General features: G+C 41.8%; 2 protein-coding genes across 8 annotated transcripts in view; one reads left to right on the top strand and one right to left on the bottom strand.

Annotated features, from left to right (window-relative positions):
- Positions 1–16,643, bottom strand: part of ZFYVE28 (zinc finger FYVE-type containing 28) — a 292,274-nt gene extending 275,631 nt beyond the window's left edge. For all 7 annotated transcript variants that reach the window (XR_004645803.1, XR_004645804.1, XR_004645805.1 and 4 more), the window contains exon 1: positions 16,268–16,643. Coding sequence is in view for 3 of the 7 variants with exons in the window: in XM_034771176.1 (XP_034627067.1) it covers positions 16,268–16,306 (39 nt within the window). In the remaining 4 variants the exon portion in view is untranslated. The remainder of the gene's footprint in view (positions 1–16,267) is intronic.
- A 548-nt stretch (positions 16,644–17,191) lies between these two features.
- The window catches only part of CFAP99 (cilia and flagella associated protein 99), a 96,098-nt gene continuing 94,254 nt past the window's right edge, over positions 17,192–19,035 (top strand). The window contains exon 1 of the mRNA XM_034772812.1: positions 17,192–17,269. The gene's annotated coding sequence lies outside the window, so the exon portion shown is untranslated. The remainder of the gene's footprint in view (positions 17,270–19,035) is intronic.

Genomic DNA, 19,035 nt, shown 5'->3' with positions numbered 1-19,035 from the left:
TGAAGTCCTGAAAGCATAATGCATTGCATATATGTGACCAGGCCATTAGTTTTACTTGTTCTTGCCTTGGTGCAATCTAAGCAGATTACAATACACTGCTCCCATTGAATGTGGAAATCTTTGTCTCCTGATATGTCGAGTAATCATTTTCTTCTTGAGGGAGTTGCACGGCTTTACAAAATGACAAGATGACTTGCATCTGAAGAAGTGAGGTTCTTACCCACGAACGCTTATGCTCCCAATACTTCTGTTAGTCTCAAAGGTGCCACAGGACCCTCTGTTGCTTTTTACAGATTCAGACTAACACGGCTACCCCTCTGATACTTGACACCTAGTGGGAGAAGGTGGCGATTTTCAGTGGGATAGCTACCCACAGTGCACTGCTCACTCTGTCAGTGCTAGAGCACCAACTGTGTCAACACAAGGAGCGTGTTTTTGTAGCTGAACTATTTTTCCTGTAACAACGTACACATGAAATATTTTAGATCTGACTTTTGCTTTAATTTCAATTAATGATAAAAAGTTACCAGATATTAATATCAAATTATTTAATTTTAGTTGATATGCAGCTATGCCCAACATTTTCTGAATACCACAGTACTGATTAAAAGAAATATCCAACTACAAATAGGATATCTCCCTTCTTTCCCTCATAACCCAAGTAGTTTTATTTCTTTACATTAAACTGCTTATCCCTAGACCAAACTTGCTCTAGTTCTTTCCCCTGAATTGCTATAGTTAGCGCTTCACTTGAATCACTTTCACATAATCACAATTACAAATAAGATACTTAAACCAGTATCAGCTTCTTTTCACACTACAACCACTCAGATTCATCCTTTCCCTTCTACTCTGCCTTAAAACTCTGCTCCAAATAGCTTCATCTGTGGCCTGCTGTGGACTCCTTTTTCAACTCTTCCCATTTCAGTCCAATAAAAACATTACTACTAAATCATCTTCCTCCCTCATTGTTTAGTTTGTCTCATTCTACTACCCACAACTTCAGTGGGACTATTTGCAGTGCATAAAGTTAATCACATGTTTAAGTCTTTGCAGAATCAAGGCTTTAATCTTCATATTGTCTTCCTGTCTTCCACAGATTTTATCATTCTACTCCTCAATTGCAAAGTTCTCCACAATGTTCACATTTACAAATGACGTGTCTTCCTACTCTCCACCCATCCTTTGCTCCTGACTGCACCCTTTGTCTATTTCAACCACTCATGAATTCACATCCCTTAGGCTTGTAAACAGAAGATTTTTTCAACGCACAAACTCCCTTCTCCTTAGGAGTCTTTAGTAAAGGCCCACCTGTTCCAGGAGGCCTACCTATTAAAAAAAAAAAAAAAAAATCCACAAAGTTCTCCTTAAGCTGTAAACTCCAAAAGCCCAGGAATTTATCGGATATTTTACCAGCTACAAAGCACTGCTCACAATTACATCAACAGCACTGTATAAATAACTTCTTGTTTATTGTCTTAATAGCTTGTTTTTTTCCATTGGAAAAGTAAAGGTCAGTGTTTTTACAAGAAGAAATGTAATATTTCAAGATAACACATAAAAGATGTCAACTGCTGCATCTGCAAATGGGTATGTGCTGGCTATCATGTAGGAAGGGAGGCACAAAGGGCCCAATTCTTCATGTTCTGCACCTTGCACAGTCATTTACAACAGTATAAAATGAGTGTACAAAGTAGACCTAGTTGGAAATAATTTAAAAGTCATTGCCAATTGGAAAAGATTCTCAGTGTAATTTTTAGTGGAAAGCAAAGCAGAATTATCTTCTCACCCACACTCATGGTCTTTTTACATCTGTGTAACAATCACTTTACCCCTTATGTAGCCATTTACACCTGTGTAAGGCAGTAGAAAAGAAGGTCTAGGGTTATAAGTTAGAGAGATATTAGGCAGTGGTTCTCAACCTTTTCCATTCTGGACTACCCTTGCCCACAGAAACCCCTTCCCATCCTCCTATCTAGCTACAATTCTTCACCCATTTAGCAATATGGGCAGAACCCCCCCGACACCCTCATGACCCCCACATAAAGAACTCCTGTTCTAGTCTATTGAATGCATTCACTATTGGAGTGTTCCAGAACGTTTTCTTCTAAAGCGGAGATATAAATAGTTAATAATTATCAGAAAATGTAGCTTAAAAAGAACCCACATGAAGTTCTAGACAGTATGTCAAGAACTTTTTTCCTTTCCCCCCCACCACATCCCTGCATCCCCCCACAATTGTCTATTTTGATCAAAGTGGGGGACCACAAGAATAGGTACACAGGACTTAGAAAATTTAAGAGGTGGAAACAATTTTCCACTTTCTCTTCAAAGCAAATCTGCAAACAGAAAGTAATTACTAGAACAGCATTTCTCAAACTGGAGTCTGGAGACCCCTGGGGACCCCCAAGGGTACTCCAGGAGGACCGCAGGCCCCGCTGATCAACTCCTCCCTCTCCCGGAGGCTACTAAAGCCAAAACTGGAGATTTTAGGCACTAAAAGTCCGGTGGCGCAACGGGGCTAAGACATGCTCCCTACCTGCCCCGGGAGCAGCACAGAACCAGAAGTGGCTGTCATGTCCCTGAAGCCCCGGGAGGCGGGGGAGGGGATCTTCACGTGCTGCCACTGCCCCAAGCGACAACTCTGCAGCACCCATTGGCTGGGAACTGCGGCCAATGGGAGTTGCAGGGACGGTGCCTGTGGGCAGGGGCAGCGCACGGAGACCCCTTTGCCCCCCTGCCTAAAAGCCGCTGCCAGAGAGATGTTCTGGTCGCTTTCGGGCACCACCCAAGATAAGCGCCGCCTGGCCAGACCCTGCACCTAACACCCCCTCCCACACCTCAACCCCCTGCCCCAGCCCAGAGCCCACATTTCCTCCCACACCCCTTCCTGCATCCAAACTCCCTCCCAGAGCCCGGACTCTCTACTTTCACCAGGCTGGGTCAGAGGTGCAGGGAGTGAGGGTGGGGGAGAGTGAGCGATGGAGGGAGGGGGGATGAAGTGAGCGGGGGGTGGGAAGAGGTGGAGCAGGGTGTGGCCTTGGGAGAAGGGGTTTAATGGGGGCAGGAGCGGGGCCTGGGGCTGAGCAGGGGGTTTGAGGGTCCCTTAAAAATTTTAAATCAATATGGGGGTCCTCGGGTTGCTAAAGTTCAAGAACCATTGTACTAGTAGAAGATGGGAAGAGGAGTAAAACACTTCAGAAAAGAGAAGGAAAGGGAAAGGGAACCTAGCGTTTTCACTAACAAGGAACATTCCCATGCTAAAAGCTAGATCTATGGAAGCTTGGAGGTCCAGCTTATAAGTACTATTAACTGTAGATGCTCAGCAGATCTCTTAATGGGTCAGATACGTGCGCTGCTACAGAGGGTACCAAAGATTTTCACAGAAGTTAAGTAGCCTTTGTTGTTAACATCTGTTGTAATCAACAGTTGTACTCTGGTGATTTTAGGGATTTAAAAAAAAAATATATATATATATATACACATACACACACACACACACACACAAACCACTCTGGCATGGGGAAGCCATATGGATCACAGAATTTGTAAAAGCACCCCTAAAAATGTGCTAATAAGATTTAATGAGATTATTTAAAATTATTAATGTGGTGCAAACTTCAAACTAACTGGAATAATTTAATATTAATAAAGACAAGCAACTTTCCTCCTCCTTTTACCATGGAGGAAATTAAAAGCAAAATGCTAGATTAGTACAATGTTAAAGTTGCACAGTTAAAATTAAAACAAGTAAGGAAAAGCAAGAGTTCCAGCAAAAACTTTAACCTGGACTTGTTGCTTGTATGTCTATTATCTATTAGTTTTTCTTGACACATGTATAGCATAGGGTTTTTATTTTGTTAAATATAAAACCATTAAATATTAAACTAACATTTCACAGCAAAAACAGGAACAGAAAATATATGTGTTTAAACATTTTCAAATTAACTTTGCTAAAGGAGAAGGACAGTGTGGCAGTTATGGCACAGGACTGGGAATGAGAAACATGGGTTGATAATATTACCATTTCTGCTAAATCCTTCATTTATGACCTTGGCATGCCAGTTAAGCTCTCTATGCCTCTGTTGCTCAATTTTACCATCCTACTTAAGGTAACACTACTTTTTTTTTTTTGGAGAAACACTTACCTGCTGTGCGGCTAAATGCATTAAGTGCTTGTAAAATGATCTAGGATCTTGGATTAAAGGCACTATGGAGAATTATGATTAATTATATAGGACCTTTTGAATTTACCAGCATTTTATTTTAACTGCACATCCTTACTGGTGCATCATCTGTTCTTGTGTATTACACACAACATGCACACTAGAATCAACTCTTACTGCCACTGTTAATCTGTGTTATACAGCATCTACACACAAAACAGAATACTAATTGTAAACATAACAAATCAGTTGATAAAGTAAATACAACAATTAAAAAAGTCCTGGAATACTGCTCAGCTAATCATTTCAATACTTCAAGTGCAGTTGTATTCATTCTAGCCCCCTTCCACCAGGGGTGGAATGTGAGAAGATTTCTTATCACCTTGGAAGACCTACAAAACCACTATCAATGATTCATGAAGAATCATTTTTATCTCAAAGATCCTGTGTGCATCAGGCTCTGCTGCTTTTATTTTTTACACAAGCAATAGATTCTCTGTGATTTACTAGAAACTGGGACTTGAAGTGTTCTCAGCACCTACTAACCCCAGAACTAAGCAGGTTAGTCTAGGGGCTTGTCTACATTACCCACTGGATCGACAGGCAGCGATCAATCCAGCGGGGGTTGATTTATCACATCTAGTATAAACGCGATAAATCGACTGCCAAGCGCTCTCCCATCGACTCTGGAACTCCACCAGAGTGAGAGTTGCAGGCAGAGCCGATGCGGGAGCATCAGCAGTCAACTCACCACAGTGAAGACACCACGGTGAGTAGATTTAAGTATGTCGACTTCAGCTACGTTATTCATGTATCTGAAATTTCCACAACTTATGTCAAATTTTTTAAAACTAATCTAATCTACTTATATTCCATAGGCTATTTCCCTCTATTATAAGCAGAGGCTTCTAAAATTCCTGCTCTACAATTACAATTCAAATGGTCCCAGAGGAATCTAACAGAATGTGATTGTTGAAACTATACACTGACCCTTGGTCTTCAAAAAAAAAGTGTACACTTCCAGACCAGACATTTTTGCTGATGTGTCTCTTATGCTGTTCAAGGGGGAAATTAATTTTAACCTGTTAAGTCCCATGGAATCAGAATCTAAAAGCCATCTGAGAGTTCTACCAAATAAATATATACAGTACAACTTCAGAATATACCAGAAGAAAGGTGACAGGATAGTTCAAAGGATTAGCAGAGACCACAGATTTTGTTATCCTCTAATCCCATAGGTAGACCCTCCAGAATAGAGTTTAAGATAAAGCTGGTCAAAAATTTAATAACACATTTTTCACATAGGAAAATGCTGTTTCATCAAAATCTAGATTTTTGTGGTAATGTGTCAATTTCAACAAAATTTGATGGAAACATTTTTTAGACTATTCAAAATTGAAATGAAGTATGCATTCTATTGTTACATTCTGACTTTGTTTCATCTGTTATACTTACACTTTAGTATTATAATGCTGACATTACCAAAAAGGGTTATTTTTTTATATGTGGTTTCAATGTTTCGGAATTGAAACAAAATATTTTGAGATTCGTCCCAAATTGGGGCTAAAAATCAAAAACAAAATGTCAGTGTCAGAATTTCCTAAAGGACAAAGTTCCATTTTCTGACCAGATGTAGCTGAAGCACGTTGATAGACCCAGGCTGTACCAGATCTGCAGATAAGTAGACTTTATTGTCCAGGGACGTCACTCTGGCACTGTTCACAAACACTACATTCATTCAAAGATGTAACACAAAAATAAAAGATTGAGAGCCACATTCCATTAGCAGTATTTCTAGTTTGAGTCTAATAATTGTGGAACTTCATTCTCAGTCTTTGAATACCAAATTCAGAGGGGTAGCCATTTTATACCCATGAAAGCATATGCCCAAATACATTTGTTAGTCTCTAAGGCAGGGGTAGGCAACCTGCGGCATGCGAGCTGATTTTCAGTGGCACTTACACTGCCCAGGTCCTGGTGGCTCTGCATTTTAATTTAATTTTAAATTAAGCTTCTTAAACATTTTAAAAACTTATTTACTTTACATACAACAATAGTTTCGTTATATATTACAGATTTATAGAAAGAGACCTTCTAAAAACGTTAAAATGTATTACTAGTACACAAAACCTTAAATTAGAGTGAATAAATGAAGACTCGGCACACCAATTCTGAAAGGTTGCCGACTCCTGCTCTAAAGGTGTTGTTTTTGCAAACACATAATGGTGAATTTTGTACTGGTACTGTACCTGTGACCATGAACTTTTTTGGGGGCAAACAGAATATGGCACCTTAGAAGTCAACAGAAAATTCTTCCCCAAAACACCCAATTGCAAAAACACAAGAAGCAGATCAGTGAACACTCTGCACTACCGAAGAAGGGACAACAGGTTTGTTTCCCAGTCACGTTTGCATATTATCTTGGTTACAAACAAGAACAAGAAATCAAAAACAAGCATTTATACTGAAACCATAGTTGAGTCATTCTGCAAAACAGACAGTCAAACTTTATTAGAATTTCTTTTCTGAGTTAAAATATTTGAGTTTATTTTTAGAACTTTTTTTATGAGAAGGAAAAGGTTAATTTTACTTTTAGTTTTGATGTGACGGGCATTCACTTATCCTGTTTTTAAAAAACAGACAGTGAAAGAGAGAGAGACTAGAACAGATGGGTGAAATATGGCTTTCACTGATGTTTTTGGAAGACCAGACCACTGGTTAGTTATGAGTAGATGCTTTGACTCTCAAGTCAACCACAATACCTGCTGCTTGAACTTTCGTTAGTTCGATATGGTTAGCCATGTTATTTGGTTGGATTCTTTTGTTTGTTTTTGAGGCAAGGTAGGTTTGGATGATTGCAGTACAGTTGACTATCTATAGTTGACAAATCTGTAGCTCTAGCACATCAGAGCTCTAGCATAGAATAGGTGGTTTTTGTCCAAACTGAAGATTAATTCAGTTACTCAGGATTTCTCAACCAAACAGCTATTCTGCTCTGAGCTTGGCTCCAGTCTCAATTCTTCCTTTAAAATGCACATTATAAATCAGATGGCTGAACTGGCTGAACATTCCTAAACCCATAATTTTACATACGATGCTTTCTTCTTCACAGGTAGTTATGTAAATTTATGTAAATTGGTTGTACTATTCTAAGTGAAAGATATTCTTTGAAAAGTTTAGTTTCTTTAGTCATTTTATTCGGCCAATTTCATGATTATCTAAAACAAATTTCTTCATGATCACAAAATTTCTTTTCATGATCACACTTAATTACAAAAGTTTTATTTACTCATCCTATGGCCTAGGGGAAACTGTTCAGGTGACATCTTTTAAAGGGAAAAGAGAGATTACCTAAGAGTCCACATAAACTTGTATTATATGTTTTTACCTCATTTTCAATCAGATTGCGCCCTTACTGAACATTCCAAGCTTTCAACTCTGAACTTGCCATAATTTGTCATAAGAGCTATGCAACTGATTTTTCTGTTCACTAGCTGAACTGAAAGAGCACCAAAAAAAAAAAAAAAAAAGCATTATGAGTAAAACTATGCTTGGTTTGACTCAAACTTAATGTTTTGTTTCACTTTCAGTGTCTCTCTGTTTGTTTAAATAAGATTCAGGGAAATTGAAAAATAAAACATTTTCCTGAAGAAGAAGATGATCAAAATATTTTGTTTTGGAAATACTGAAACAAAATATTTTGTATTCCAGAAACTTTTCTTTTTAATCAAAATTTGCCAAAATTGAACCAAATTATTAATAATTATTATTGTCAAAGACAGGTTTTACATGAAAATTTCCACCTATGACAAGCTAAAAAATTCTATTGTCACATGAAGAAAAAACGTTTAGAAGTTCTGTTCTTATTCCCCCTCCTGGCATTAAGCTCATCAAATGGAGTTTGTTCTATGAGATTTCTCCCTCCAAAATGATCTGTTCAATCCAATGTCCTCAAACACGCTACATGCTAACATATCTTCCTTTATGATATTCCACCACTTTAGCTGCTGTCTTTTTCCCTTTAATCTTGTTCTGTTGGACTCTCTTATCCATAGAGTTGTCAGACCTGCCCTGTACATGACCAAACCATCTCAGTCTGTACTCCCTCATTTTTTTGTTTATGGATGTTATTTTGAGTATATCTCCACATTCCTCATATGGTCCTTCTTGCTTACACCCATTTCTAAATATTTATCTACTGAATAAATTAACTTAATGCCCTATTTTAAATCTAACAATATAAGATTAATATATTAACAATTATCTTATCTGCTCCTATTTGCAGGCTTAGCATCAGTATTTCACTTTCACTTTTTTAAATTGTTCCCAAGTCTTAAACAACAACTATAGCTATACAAAAGAATAAGTGATTAATTTCCAGTTCACCTTTAACTTAATTTTTTCTGAATGCTTTTGATATCATAACTGATTTAAAGCTAGTTTTGAAACTACAAAAAACTCTTTAAAGGCCCAACTTTCTACTAACCTCTTGATACCACTTGTGAAATAGCCTCTGACCTAACACATGTGGAATGTTCTGTCAGTAAAAGGTACAAGATAAGAAGTGAACTGAACTGATAAATATTTTTTCATTATGTATGTGTACACACAGTACATGTGTATACACACATTTCAGTCACAGGTAAGAAACCCTCTCATCTAAAAGAAGCCACCACTTTTTAAAAGAGGCAGCAGCAAATGCTGGAAGCCTCGAACACATAAGAGATCAAACAGAATAGCTATTGTCCTATCAACATGCAGCAATTCAAGAATACAATTGCTTGAAACCCGTCTGCATTTGCTTCCAGAAGAAGGGAAAACACTCAAAACAAAATCTGCCTTGACATATCAAATCTGGAGTCCCAGAAAGGGCAAATAAGACCTACAGGAAACTAGCAACTAGGAAACAATTTATGGTATTTAAAACAATGGTTACTGTACCATAAGGAACTGAAAACTGCATCTCATCTCACTCCTCTCCAGTCCATTTACTACAGCAGCTAAAAATCATCTTCCTCACTAGCTACTCAAACCATTTCACTATGCTTTTTGACCCGTTCTCTGCCTTCTTCTGCCACTTGCATCAAATTCAGGTCTCTTAACCTTCCCCTTCCATAATCAGCATGATTGGAAGGGCAGTGGACAAGACTCTGCTTGAGGGTCCAGGTCTTATTCTGGGTTCTGTCACTGACTTGCTTGTGACCTTGGGCAAGTCACTTCATTTTTCTGTGCCTCTGTTTCTCCTCTCACTCTTTGTCCGTCTTGTCTATTTATACTTGTAATGTCTTGGGGGACGGGAGTATCTCTTATTATGTGTCTATACAGTGGGGGCCCAAATCTTGGTTGTGGCCTCTGGGGACTACAGTAATACAAACAGCAACCATTTTCTATCTCCCCTATATCTATGTCCGTTTCTTCCTACTGCCCCTTCCCAGTACCCCAATGAATTCTGCCCAATGCTTCCCACGTTTGCAATTCTTATAATACTGACTGATTTTCTTAAAGACCCAGCACCCATAATCAAGCGATTATGCAAGAATCTCAATTTTCTTTTTGTTTTTGTTTTTAAGTTTCTGGCCTTCATGGTTGTAAAAAAGGCTTTAAAACATGAACCCTAAAAGCTCAAAGACCAGAAGACAAATAAAAATGCAGTCATTTTTTCTTTTTTTAAATCTCACAATTTTTGGAGCCCATCTCACAATTTCAAATTCCTGAAGTCAGCAGTACTATCCCTCCTTTCATGTTTTTCTCCTACTTTTCTTCCCTCTCTCTTCCAGTGTCCTCTATGCTGGTGTAAGCAGAGTCAGGATGAGCTCTACCCTGACATCTGGTGGTGAATTGTGGTGAGCTGTGGAAAAGAACTTCAGGGGCTGATCTTGTTTGAATAGGCACACCCACCCTGCCTAGAATGAGCCCACAGCAGCCCAAATGGTCACTTTGGCTGCTGTGGAATCCCCAGTTTCTCTGTTATTGGGGCAGGAAGAATAGTGTTATCCCGATTATGTGAATCAAGGACAATGAAACTGTTTTATGACAGAGGGACTCGCCATCAACTAAGTAGGACTCGCTAGACAAGGGACATGGGTTCCAAAACCTAGTGAATTGAGAGATTGGGGACAAGTATTTGTACCTGATAGTATGGGCCCCCTTTTCATGGCCTGAAATACCAATTGCACCTCCTTCTCTCTACTGTGGAATATCAGAGGTGATTTTAATTCCATTAGAAGTCTAGTTACAGGCTGCTGAGCTGAATTCACTTTGGGCCAATAGTGCACCAGCACTGAGGCTCCCCTACTACAAGCTGAAATCACTGAGTGCTGTCGGGGGGGGCCTGAAGCTATGTTGCTGAGCAACTGACGGAGCAGAGAAGTTTGTGGGACGACTGGAGCGGCTTGTGGGACAGCTGGTGGAGTAGAATGGCTGGCAGAGCAGAGCAGTTTGCGGGACAACTGGAGCAGCTCTCGGGATGGCTGGTGGAGCAGAGTGGCTGCAGCAGAACCCCATGGAGAGGCGGGGCAGTCGGCCTCAGACCACGTAAGGTGCCCCTTAACACTGCTGCCTCCCTCCCCCTCCCCCCCCCCAGAGCTGGGAGGTAGAACTCTGCAGATAAACTTTTGAACTTTGGGGCTGCACTGAACAGAGACAAAGACTTTTGGGGTGTTGGCCTTAAGATTGAATCCTGTTTGTGGTGTTTCCCCAACATAATGCCGCATTGTTTCCCTCCCTTATTAAAAGGATTTTGCTACACTCAGACTCTGTGCTTGCAAGAGGGGAACTATTGCCTCTTAGAGGTGCCCGGGGGGTGGCATGTAATTGTCCCAGGTCACTGGGTGGGGGCTCGGGCAGGTTTTGCATTGTGTTATTGAAACAGAACCCCTAGATACTGAACCCGGCCCTTGTTGCTGCCAACTCAGACAGGCAGAAGAGTTACACTGAGATAGGGATTTTGAGGCATGTCAGATGCCTAACTTCTCTATCAGTTCCCCGCTGAAAATTGAGTTCTTCCTTCATATCCACAAGTACTAACCCATCACTAAAAATACAGTCTCAAACCTAGAAACTTAACTACCAACCAGAAAAAAAAAAAAAAAAAAAAAAACCTAAACTAGAATCTTTGTTTAGGTCTTCTTCCTCCTCTTTACATCCAATTTATATTTTCTATTTAGATGGGGTCTCTGCTCTACATAGTTGACTATCTTGTACAAGTGTCAAGGAAACTTTAAACACTTCAACACTATTACTCTGCCAGGAACAGTCTGCTCTTTGAAACTGCCAAGGAGTTCACACCCTTCGAAGAGACAGTTCTCAAAAGAGGCTGCATATTTCTAATCCACTTAGCATTAGCTCAGTTGGGGGATCGCCACATAGATGAGTGGCAGAGAAAGATCCCACGAAGAGCAGCTAACCCATTGCTTTGTCCCCTCACAGAGCTATTTCTACAGGGTCCAGGCGAGGGAGATGCACAATAAGGAAGCAGCACTCTACTTTTATGCCACCCAGATTCTCCAAATTTGGTCTCTCTTCGGGGGGGAGCGATGACTATCTCAATTAGTTTAATAGGTGAAAATCTACTAACACCACCACATTTAGTTGCCTGGGTCTCTTAATATAAGAACTTTGATTTCAACCTTGTGAGAAATAGTTTCTGAAAGTTGGTAAATACTGTATGCAGTTCAAATATAATTTGTTTAAACCACTTAAATACTCCTTAAATCTACAGCACACAGTAGTTGGATGTTTCCAAAGATATTTTCACCATCTAAGTAAAAAACTCTAATTTATTTTTAATTTAGTTTGTATGCACTTACTGTTTTCTGCATCTCTTTTATAAAAAAAAAAATTAAAATAATGTTCTTATAGTCAATTGAGTAAAGTTTGCATCCGGATGGGGGGGGGGAATAGATGATAGCACTAGCTAGAGGCAAGTATAGTAAAGGCTGGTTCTACACTTAATTTGTCCATATAGCTTAATACATTCACCTCATTCGTGATGTGCAATACTCATGCAACCCTATTCCCTGGCTTCTCTTTTACAGAATGAGTGCTGAATTAAAACTACGTTGTGTATTAGTTTTATGAGATGGACAAATGTCTACTGGTATTTATCCTAAGCCATATCCATTAATGAACGTATATGAATAGTATTAGGAATCCAGGTTTGAAAGATGAGAGATTGTCTAAACTCAGTACCCTGCATTCTACCACTACCCCAAAAAAAGGGGGGGGGGAATTGAACACTTAAGTTCATAGAATATCAGGGTTGGAAGGGACCTCTGGAGGCCATCAAGTCCAACCCCCTGCTCACAGCAGGACCAATCCCCAACTAAATCATCCCAGCCAGGGCTTTGTCAAGCCTGACCTTAAAAACTTCTAAGGAAGGAGATTCCACCACCTCCCTAGGTAACCCATTCCAGTGCTTCACCACCCTCCTAGTGAAAAAGGTTTTCCTAATATCCAACCTAAACCTCCCCCACTGCAACTTGAGACCATTACTCCCTGTTCTGTCATCTGGTACCACTGAGAACGGTCTAGATCCATCCTCTTTGGAACCCCCTTTCAGGTAGTTGAAAGCAGCTAACAAATCCCCCCTTATTTTTCTCTTCTGCAGACTAAACAATCCCAGTTCCCTCAGCCTCTCCTCAGAAATCATGCTCCAGCCCCCTAATCATTTTTGTTGCCCTCCGCTGGACTCTTTCCAATTTTTCCACATCCTTCTTGTAGTGTGGGGCCCAAAACTGGGCTCCAGATGAGGCCTCACCAGTGTTGAATAGAGGGGAATGATCATGTCCCTCGATCAGCTGGCAATGTCCCTACTTATACAGCCCAAAATGCCGTTAGCCTTCTTGGCAACAAGGTCATACTGTTGACTCATATCCAGATTCTCGTCCACTGTAACCCCTAAGTCCTTTTCTGCAGAACTGCTGCCTAGCCATTTGGTCCCTAGTCTGTAGCAGTGCATGGGATCCTTCTGTCCTAAGTGCAGGACTCTGCACTTGTCTTTGTTGAACCTCATCAGATTTCTTTTGGCCCAATCCTCTAATTTGTCTAGGTCCCTCTGTATCCTATCCCTACCCTCCAGCGTATCTACCACTCCTCCCAGTTTAGTGTCATCTTCAAACCTGCTGAGGGTGCAGTTCACGCCATCCTCCAGATCATTAAGTTAATTAATTCTAAAAGGCTACTAACAGAATTGCCAAAAAGAGTACTGTCAGCAAAATGTATTGCTATGCAAAGATCCAAGTTCTAAGATTTTAGGAGCTTTAGGACTGAAGAGGGAGCTGGTGGCAGCAGGCTGAAGTTGAGAAGAGTAAGAATGCCTCATATCTCTGGCACACATATGGAAAAGGAATAGACAGACAGTGCTGGATTTGCAATCCCACCCCCCAAAGATCACCATGATATGGGTGCTAAATTATATAAAAATGAACTGTGGGACAGACCAACCTACTATGGGGATCCTGGGACACTCCCAACCAGTTGATAGAAGGGGAAAGCAGCTAGCATGGGAAGGCATGGACAAAGTGCCAGGCATCCCTAATCTTAAATTCCCATCTTAAATAACAAGTTTGAGTTAGAAATCAAGTCTGTGTGTATTTGGTTCTATTGTGTTATGTCAAGAAATATTCTACAGTAACAAATGTTTTAACCAATATTTATTGCAGGAGTGGCTGTTTCTGGAAGAATACACAATTACCAATTACAGTGAACAATACCGATTCTGAACATAAATTACACTAGTGTGAAAAGAATAACAAACAATTGTTTGAAACAAGAACTTACTTTCATCCTTGCAAACAAATCATATATGAACAAAAGTGATACTTTAATGGGGGGGGGGGTGGGGAGACTTTTTTTTTTTTAAGTGATGTAATTGCTCTTTTTAAAACATAATGAGAATTGTTCTATTTGAAATGTCAGTACTGATTTTATGAGGATCAATACTCTTCCACCACAGGTTTGAGAATTTCCTTTGCTATAAAATGAAGTTAAACAGTAGTAGTATTCAAGCATGTACTATTGATAACAGTAAATCAGTTTCACCATATCTAGAATTCTCTATTAGAAGGAACACTATCACTTTAAAAATCTAATCAGTTTCAAAAAGGAAGTAGCATCAGTTACTGCATTTACCAGTGACTTCTCCTACTAAATTTGTGGTTCTGCAAAGATGTTTTCCTGTTTATTTTAAATGGCTTCTCCCTCCCCTGCTGCTGGGTAAAAGGTGTGCACAAAGAACAAGCTGTCTATGGAGGGGAAACCATGAAGGTGACTAAATACAAAGTGCTATCAAGTTTATAAAGTAAACAACTGAAAGAACATTCCACCTCTGTCTCCGATTTCCCTAGGTTAAAAAAATATCCCTTTTAAAAAAAATTAACAAATAAATATTAATCAGGATTAAAATTATATATGAAATTTTACAAAACCAGCATCACCTAAACTAGTATTTGTAGCATCGTCCCAATATATAATAAAACGACAAAAAGACTGGTTCTTAGTATTTGGATTAAAGTAGCAACCATGTTTGAAAGATTTAATATGAGACTTTATATTATATTAAAATTAAAACTTAACAAAAAATATAGTGACATTTACAAGAGTTAAATTAGGTACTTTATAACAAAACACAACTACAGTATCAGGGTGTTCCATTCATCACCTAGACATCAGTAAAATACAATAGCTGTTCAGAAATATTAACATCCTTTTGTTTAGGACAAGAACATCATACAGAAGAGAATATTGCACTCCTAGCATTACTTTACCTGTCCCAGAAGCTTCTGATAATTCTGGTGTAAACTGTTTTACAAATCTTGCTTTATTATGTTTTAATAAATTAATTTTGGGGCAAAACAAGACCAGAAGACTTCCATCTACAAAAATCACAATGTAACAAAATCTTTACTTAAAAGTTCTCACTTTATATATATTTAGTATTCCATTAAAATATAGAATTAGCAACATTTGACAATGTGAAGGTTCTAATCTCTCTCCAAATTGGGAGTACATTGTATGCAACAACACAGTAAACAGCTGTTACATGAGTTTAATTGAAACTAAAAGTCCAAAGGGAATAAAGGACTGCCTAGTAACTGTGAAGATTACACTGGCAGAATAGCAGTCTCACACAGCTAAACCAGCTCTGCATCATCATAGGAAGCCAAACACAGTAAGGAACCTCCAATGAGACAACTATCCCCCAAGAACAGCATCAGAAAGCCTCCCCCTCGTCCTCTTTTGTTGTCAGGTCCAAACAACAATAAAGCACATGCTCTGCTTTGTCATCCCGCCTCCCTGAACAGATAAGCTGCCTGAAGGGCTCTCCCGACGCGCTGAGAAACCACTCACTCGAATGCAGGTGCCTTGCAAATCCTAGCACCCTTTTGCGGTCTCTGATTATCTGCCTCTGAAACCACAGTGGATCATTATCAGCAGCACAAATAAAACAAAATCCTATTTCTCTATAGATCTCGGCTGCCTCCCTTTTAAAACTGGGTCTACCTTATAATTAAAAAAAACCGCATATTCTTCAACTGCCAAGGATCTAATGGGTTGTAAGTTAAAGATACAGCAAATCACGGGATGCCGGTGAGAGATAAGCAAGGTTGCGGGGGGCGGCGGGTTGCCGAAATCGCTACTGAGCTCCACACACCGTCCAGGTGAGCCCCTGGAAGTACCCCCCAACCCCCAAAGGGAGGCACTGCCAGACCCCCTCCTCGGACCCCTTCCCTGGCGCTGCACCACCCCCGCGAGGGGCTCTCAGCAGGCTGCCCGGCAACACCTAGACAATAACATGCCCCCTCCTCTGCCCACAGCAGCTCGTAGGGGAACGGGATGGGCACAGCGGGGCAGGTGCCCCCCACCAGGCAGGCCGTGCAGGGGGCTCCCTCCAAGGACTCCGCTCACACGGGGGATCCTACAAGGCACCTCGGTCGGCGCTTCCGGCGCCTGTCCCCGGGACCGGCCCCGCGCAGCCAGGCACCGGGGGCTCCCTCGCCCTCCGGCGTGCAGGAAGGGCTGACACGTAATGGGCATCCCCAAACCAGAGCCGCTGCTCCCGGCCGGCGGCGCGCCGGAGATGCAGCCTGCCCTCAACTTACCTTGGGCTTGTAGAGCCACTTTCTGAACCTGTTCATCATCACCCCAGCTGCTGCCTCCGCCTGTCGGGCCGCTTCCCGCCCCGGCTGCTTGTGGAGGGGGGGCTACGGATCCCTCTCCCCCCGGCACCCCAGGCGGCTGCTGGGGGGACCCGCCGAAACCCCGTCCCCTCCTCCGGCTGCTCTGCGGGGCTGGCAAACCCGGCCACGCAAGCCCCAGTCAGGCTAGGAGCCGCGAGGGAGGCTCTGCCCTGCCGCGGAGGAGTAGCCGCAGGGCCCCCTCAGGCTGACCTGCCCAGGCACCGGCCAGCAGCAGCAGCAGCGCCTCTCTTCATTGACAGCCCCCAAAACATTCCACCGCCGCCACCAGCTCCCAGCAGCAGCGCTCACCGAGCGCATGCGCACAGGCGGACCCGCTCAAGCCCCGTGCACTGCCTCTGGCCAGCTCTCTCTACTCTTAGACCAATTGGAAGGCGGCCGCGAGGGGGCCCCTCCCCGCTCACTCCTCCCTCTCGGCTGCTCATTTGCGTAACATGGATCCCTCAGCAAGCTTAGAAGGGGAGGACTACAACTCCCAGCATGCCACGACCCAATAGCTCAAGGGACCACTGAAAATACGGGTGGCGAGTTGTATGCTGGTACTTGTAGTCTTGTCGCGGGGCAATAATTAACGCGTCCACTTAATGATATTAAGTAAATAATTAGTATAGTCAACCCGGTTAATTGGATTTCAGGCAGTTTCTGGGGCTAAAAAAATCCACCAGCTGGAGTCCCCCTGACCACCAGTTGCTAGGCAACGGTAGGTAAACATTCGCCGCCATCTTGCTTTTCGTTTTGTAGTTTTTTACTCCTCCCTGGACCATTCGAATACACGAATGAGGACGGCTGAGTCGACTACAAATCCCAGAAGTCTCCGCGCCCCCACGCTGCGGGCATTAGCTATAGAGAACCAAGTAGTTTCCGCGGCAGGTTGACTCTGCTGATTCTGCTGCGGCTCCCATAGCGGTGAGTGGGAGTGGGAGCGGGGGCTGGGACTTGCTCTGACCCTTACTACTGGCCCAGGGATTCAAAGCCTTCACCTTCAAATACAAATGTCCCGCCACGGTCCTTCGCCCGCCCGAGGGGGACCCCGATTTAGGGCTCGCCCCATCCATCCCCTCTGAGGCTCGCTGCCAAAAAAAACCACCTAGAGCCCCACCACCTCTTTCATTGCAAATTAAACAGTGATGAAACGTTAAAAGCCCAGTTGTGTCCACCCTCCCTGTGCAGAAATTAAAGTAAAACATCCTTTAGTTTATTTATTTGTTAGAAGACCAGAGAATTGCCCCAGTATCCTTTGCTAAAAATTTCCCTCTCCCACTCTGCTGTGGAGCTTATTAGGCTTGCTGGTGGTCTCCCCTACCACTTCAGAGGTAGCTGCTTGTCATCCTTATTTCTGTCTGGTCACACTCACTATGTACAGGGCACTTTCCAAACGTGGTCTCTATCATGGGAGCTGAGAGATCAACAAACAAACAAACAGAGGGTAGAGAAGAGGTGTTACATACATGCAGTTATTTTAACTAATCTGTCAATATACAATTACTAAAATAGGACAAGTAAATTGTACTTCAATTACTCCACAAGCGTAACATTGACAGACAGGAAGATAGCCACAGGCATGTTTCTGAAGCACTTTAGGATCCTTCAGGATGAAAAGTACTAAAAATACATGAGATATTTTATTGGACCAGCTTCTGTTGATGGGCAGTACGAGCTTTTGAGCTACACAGACCTCTTATTCCTTCCACCATCAGTAAAAGATATTATTTCACCTATCTTGTGTCTCAGATCCGGGGACTAACGTAGCTTCCACACTATAAAATACATGAAACACTATTATTCTCTGGGGTTGTTTAGCATGTAAGCATTCTATAGTGCAGTGGTTCTCTATCTCTTTTCATTTGCAGACCCCTAAAACTTTTTGAATGGCGGTATAGACCCATTTGGAAATAGTATGTAGACTCCCAGGGGTTAAAAGCCACTATTTTATGGAAACAACAACCTTTCACGGATCTCTTATATATAGTCTGCAGGCCCCCAGGGTCCGCAGACCCCAGGTTGAGTACCACTGCTATAATGGACATCACTGGGCAAAGCAGTTATAATTGCTTACACCCCAGGGTGCATTGTCAGCAGTAGAGATCAAACTTGGGACATCTGGAGCTTAATAAATGATCCTCTGCTGCCTGATCTAAAGTAGCCTATTCTCTTAGCTGTGGCTGTACAAAGCTCAGATGTCTAGTTGGCCTAGCCACCACCAGATAGGCACAAAGTGCCACACCAAGTAGGCATAATAGCTTACATACTCTCCCTGGCCAGGCAAGCATGTTATGCGCTTCAGAGGCTCACCAGTTCAGTTCACTATAGAGGCCACCAGTTGTAATGCCAGTGCCCCTGGGTGGGTCATTGGCAGCAGGGATCAAAGCTGGGAGGGACCTCTGGATCTTAATACTTGAAGCTTTACCACCTAAGCTAAAAAATTCAACTCTCTTAGCCAAGGCTGTAGCAGGTTCATCAGACTAGTTGGCCTAGCCACACCGAGTAGACATGGCTTACACAGACAAACAGCATCTGTTACATACATGACCATAAATGTATACTTTTGACAGACACAACAGAGATAAGACAAAAATGGTGAATCATGTGTGATCATGTGCATCACTGAAGGGGGAAAAAAAAAAGTTCGCGGTACAGTTTAACCAAACATCTAGTCAGCCACTAGAATTCTA

Source organism: Trachemys scripta, chromosome 5, assembly GCF_013100865.1.
Source record: "Trachemys scripta elegans isolate TJP31775 chromosome 5, CAS_Tse_1.0, whole genome shotgun sequence".
NCBI classification, from domain to species: domain Eukaryota; kingdom Metazoa; phylum Chordata; order Testudines; family Emydidae; genus Trachemys; species Trachemys scripta.
The sequence above is the reverse complement of the archived record's forward strand: the minus strand, read 5'-3'. Positions and strand labels throughout refer to the sequence as shown.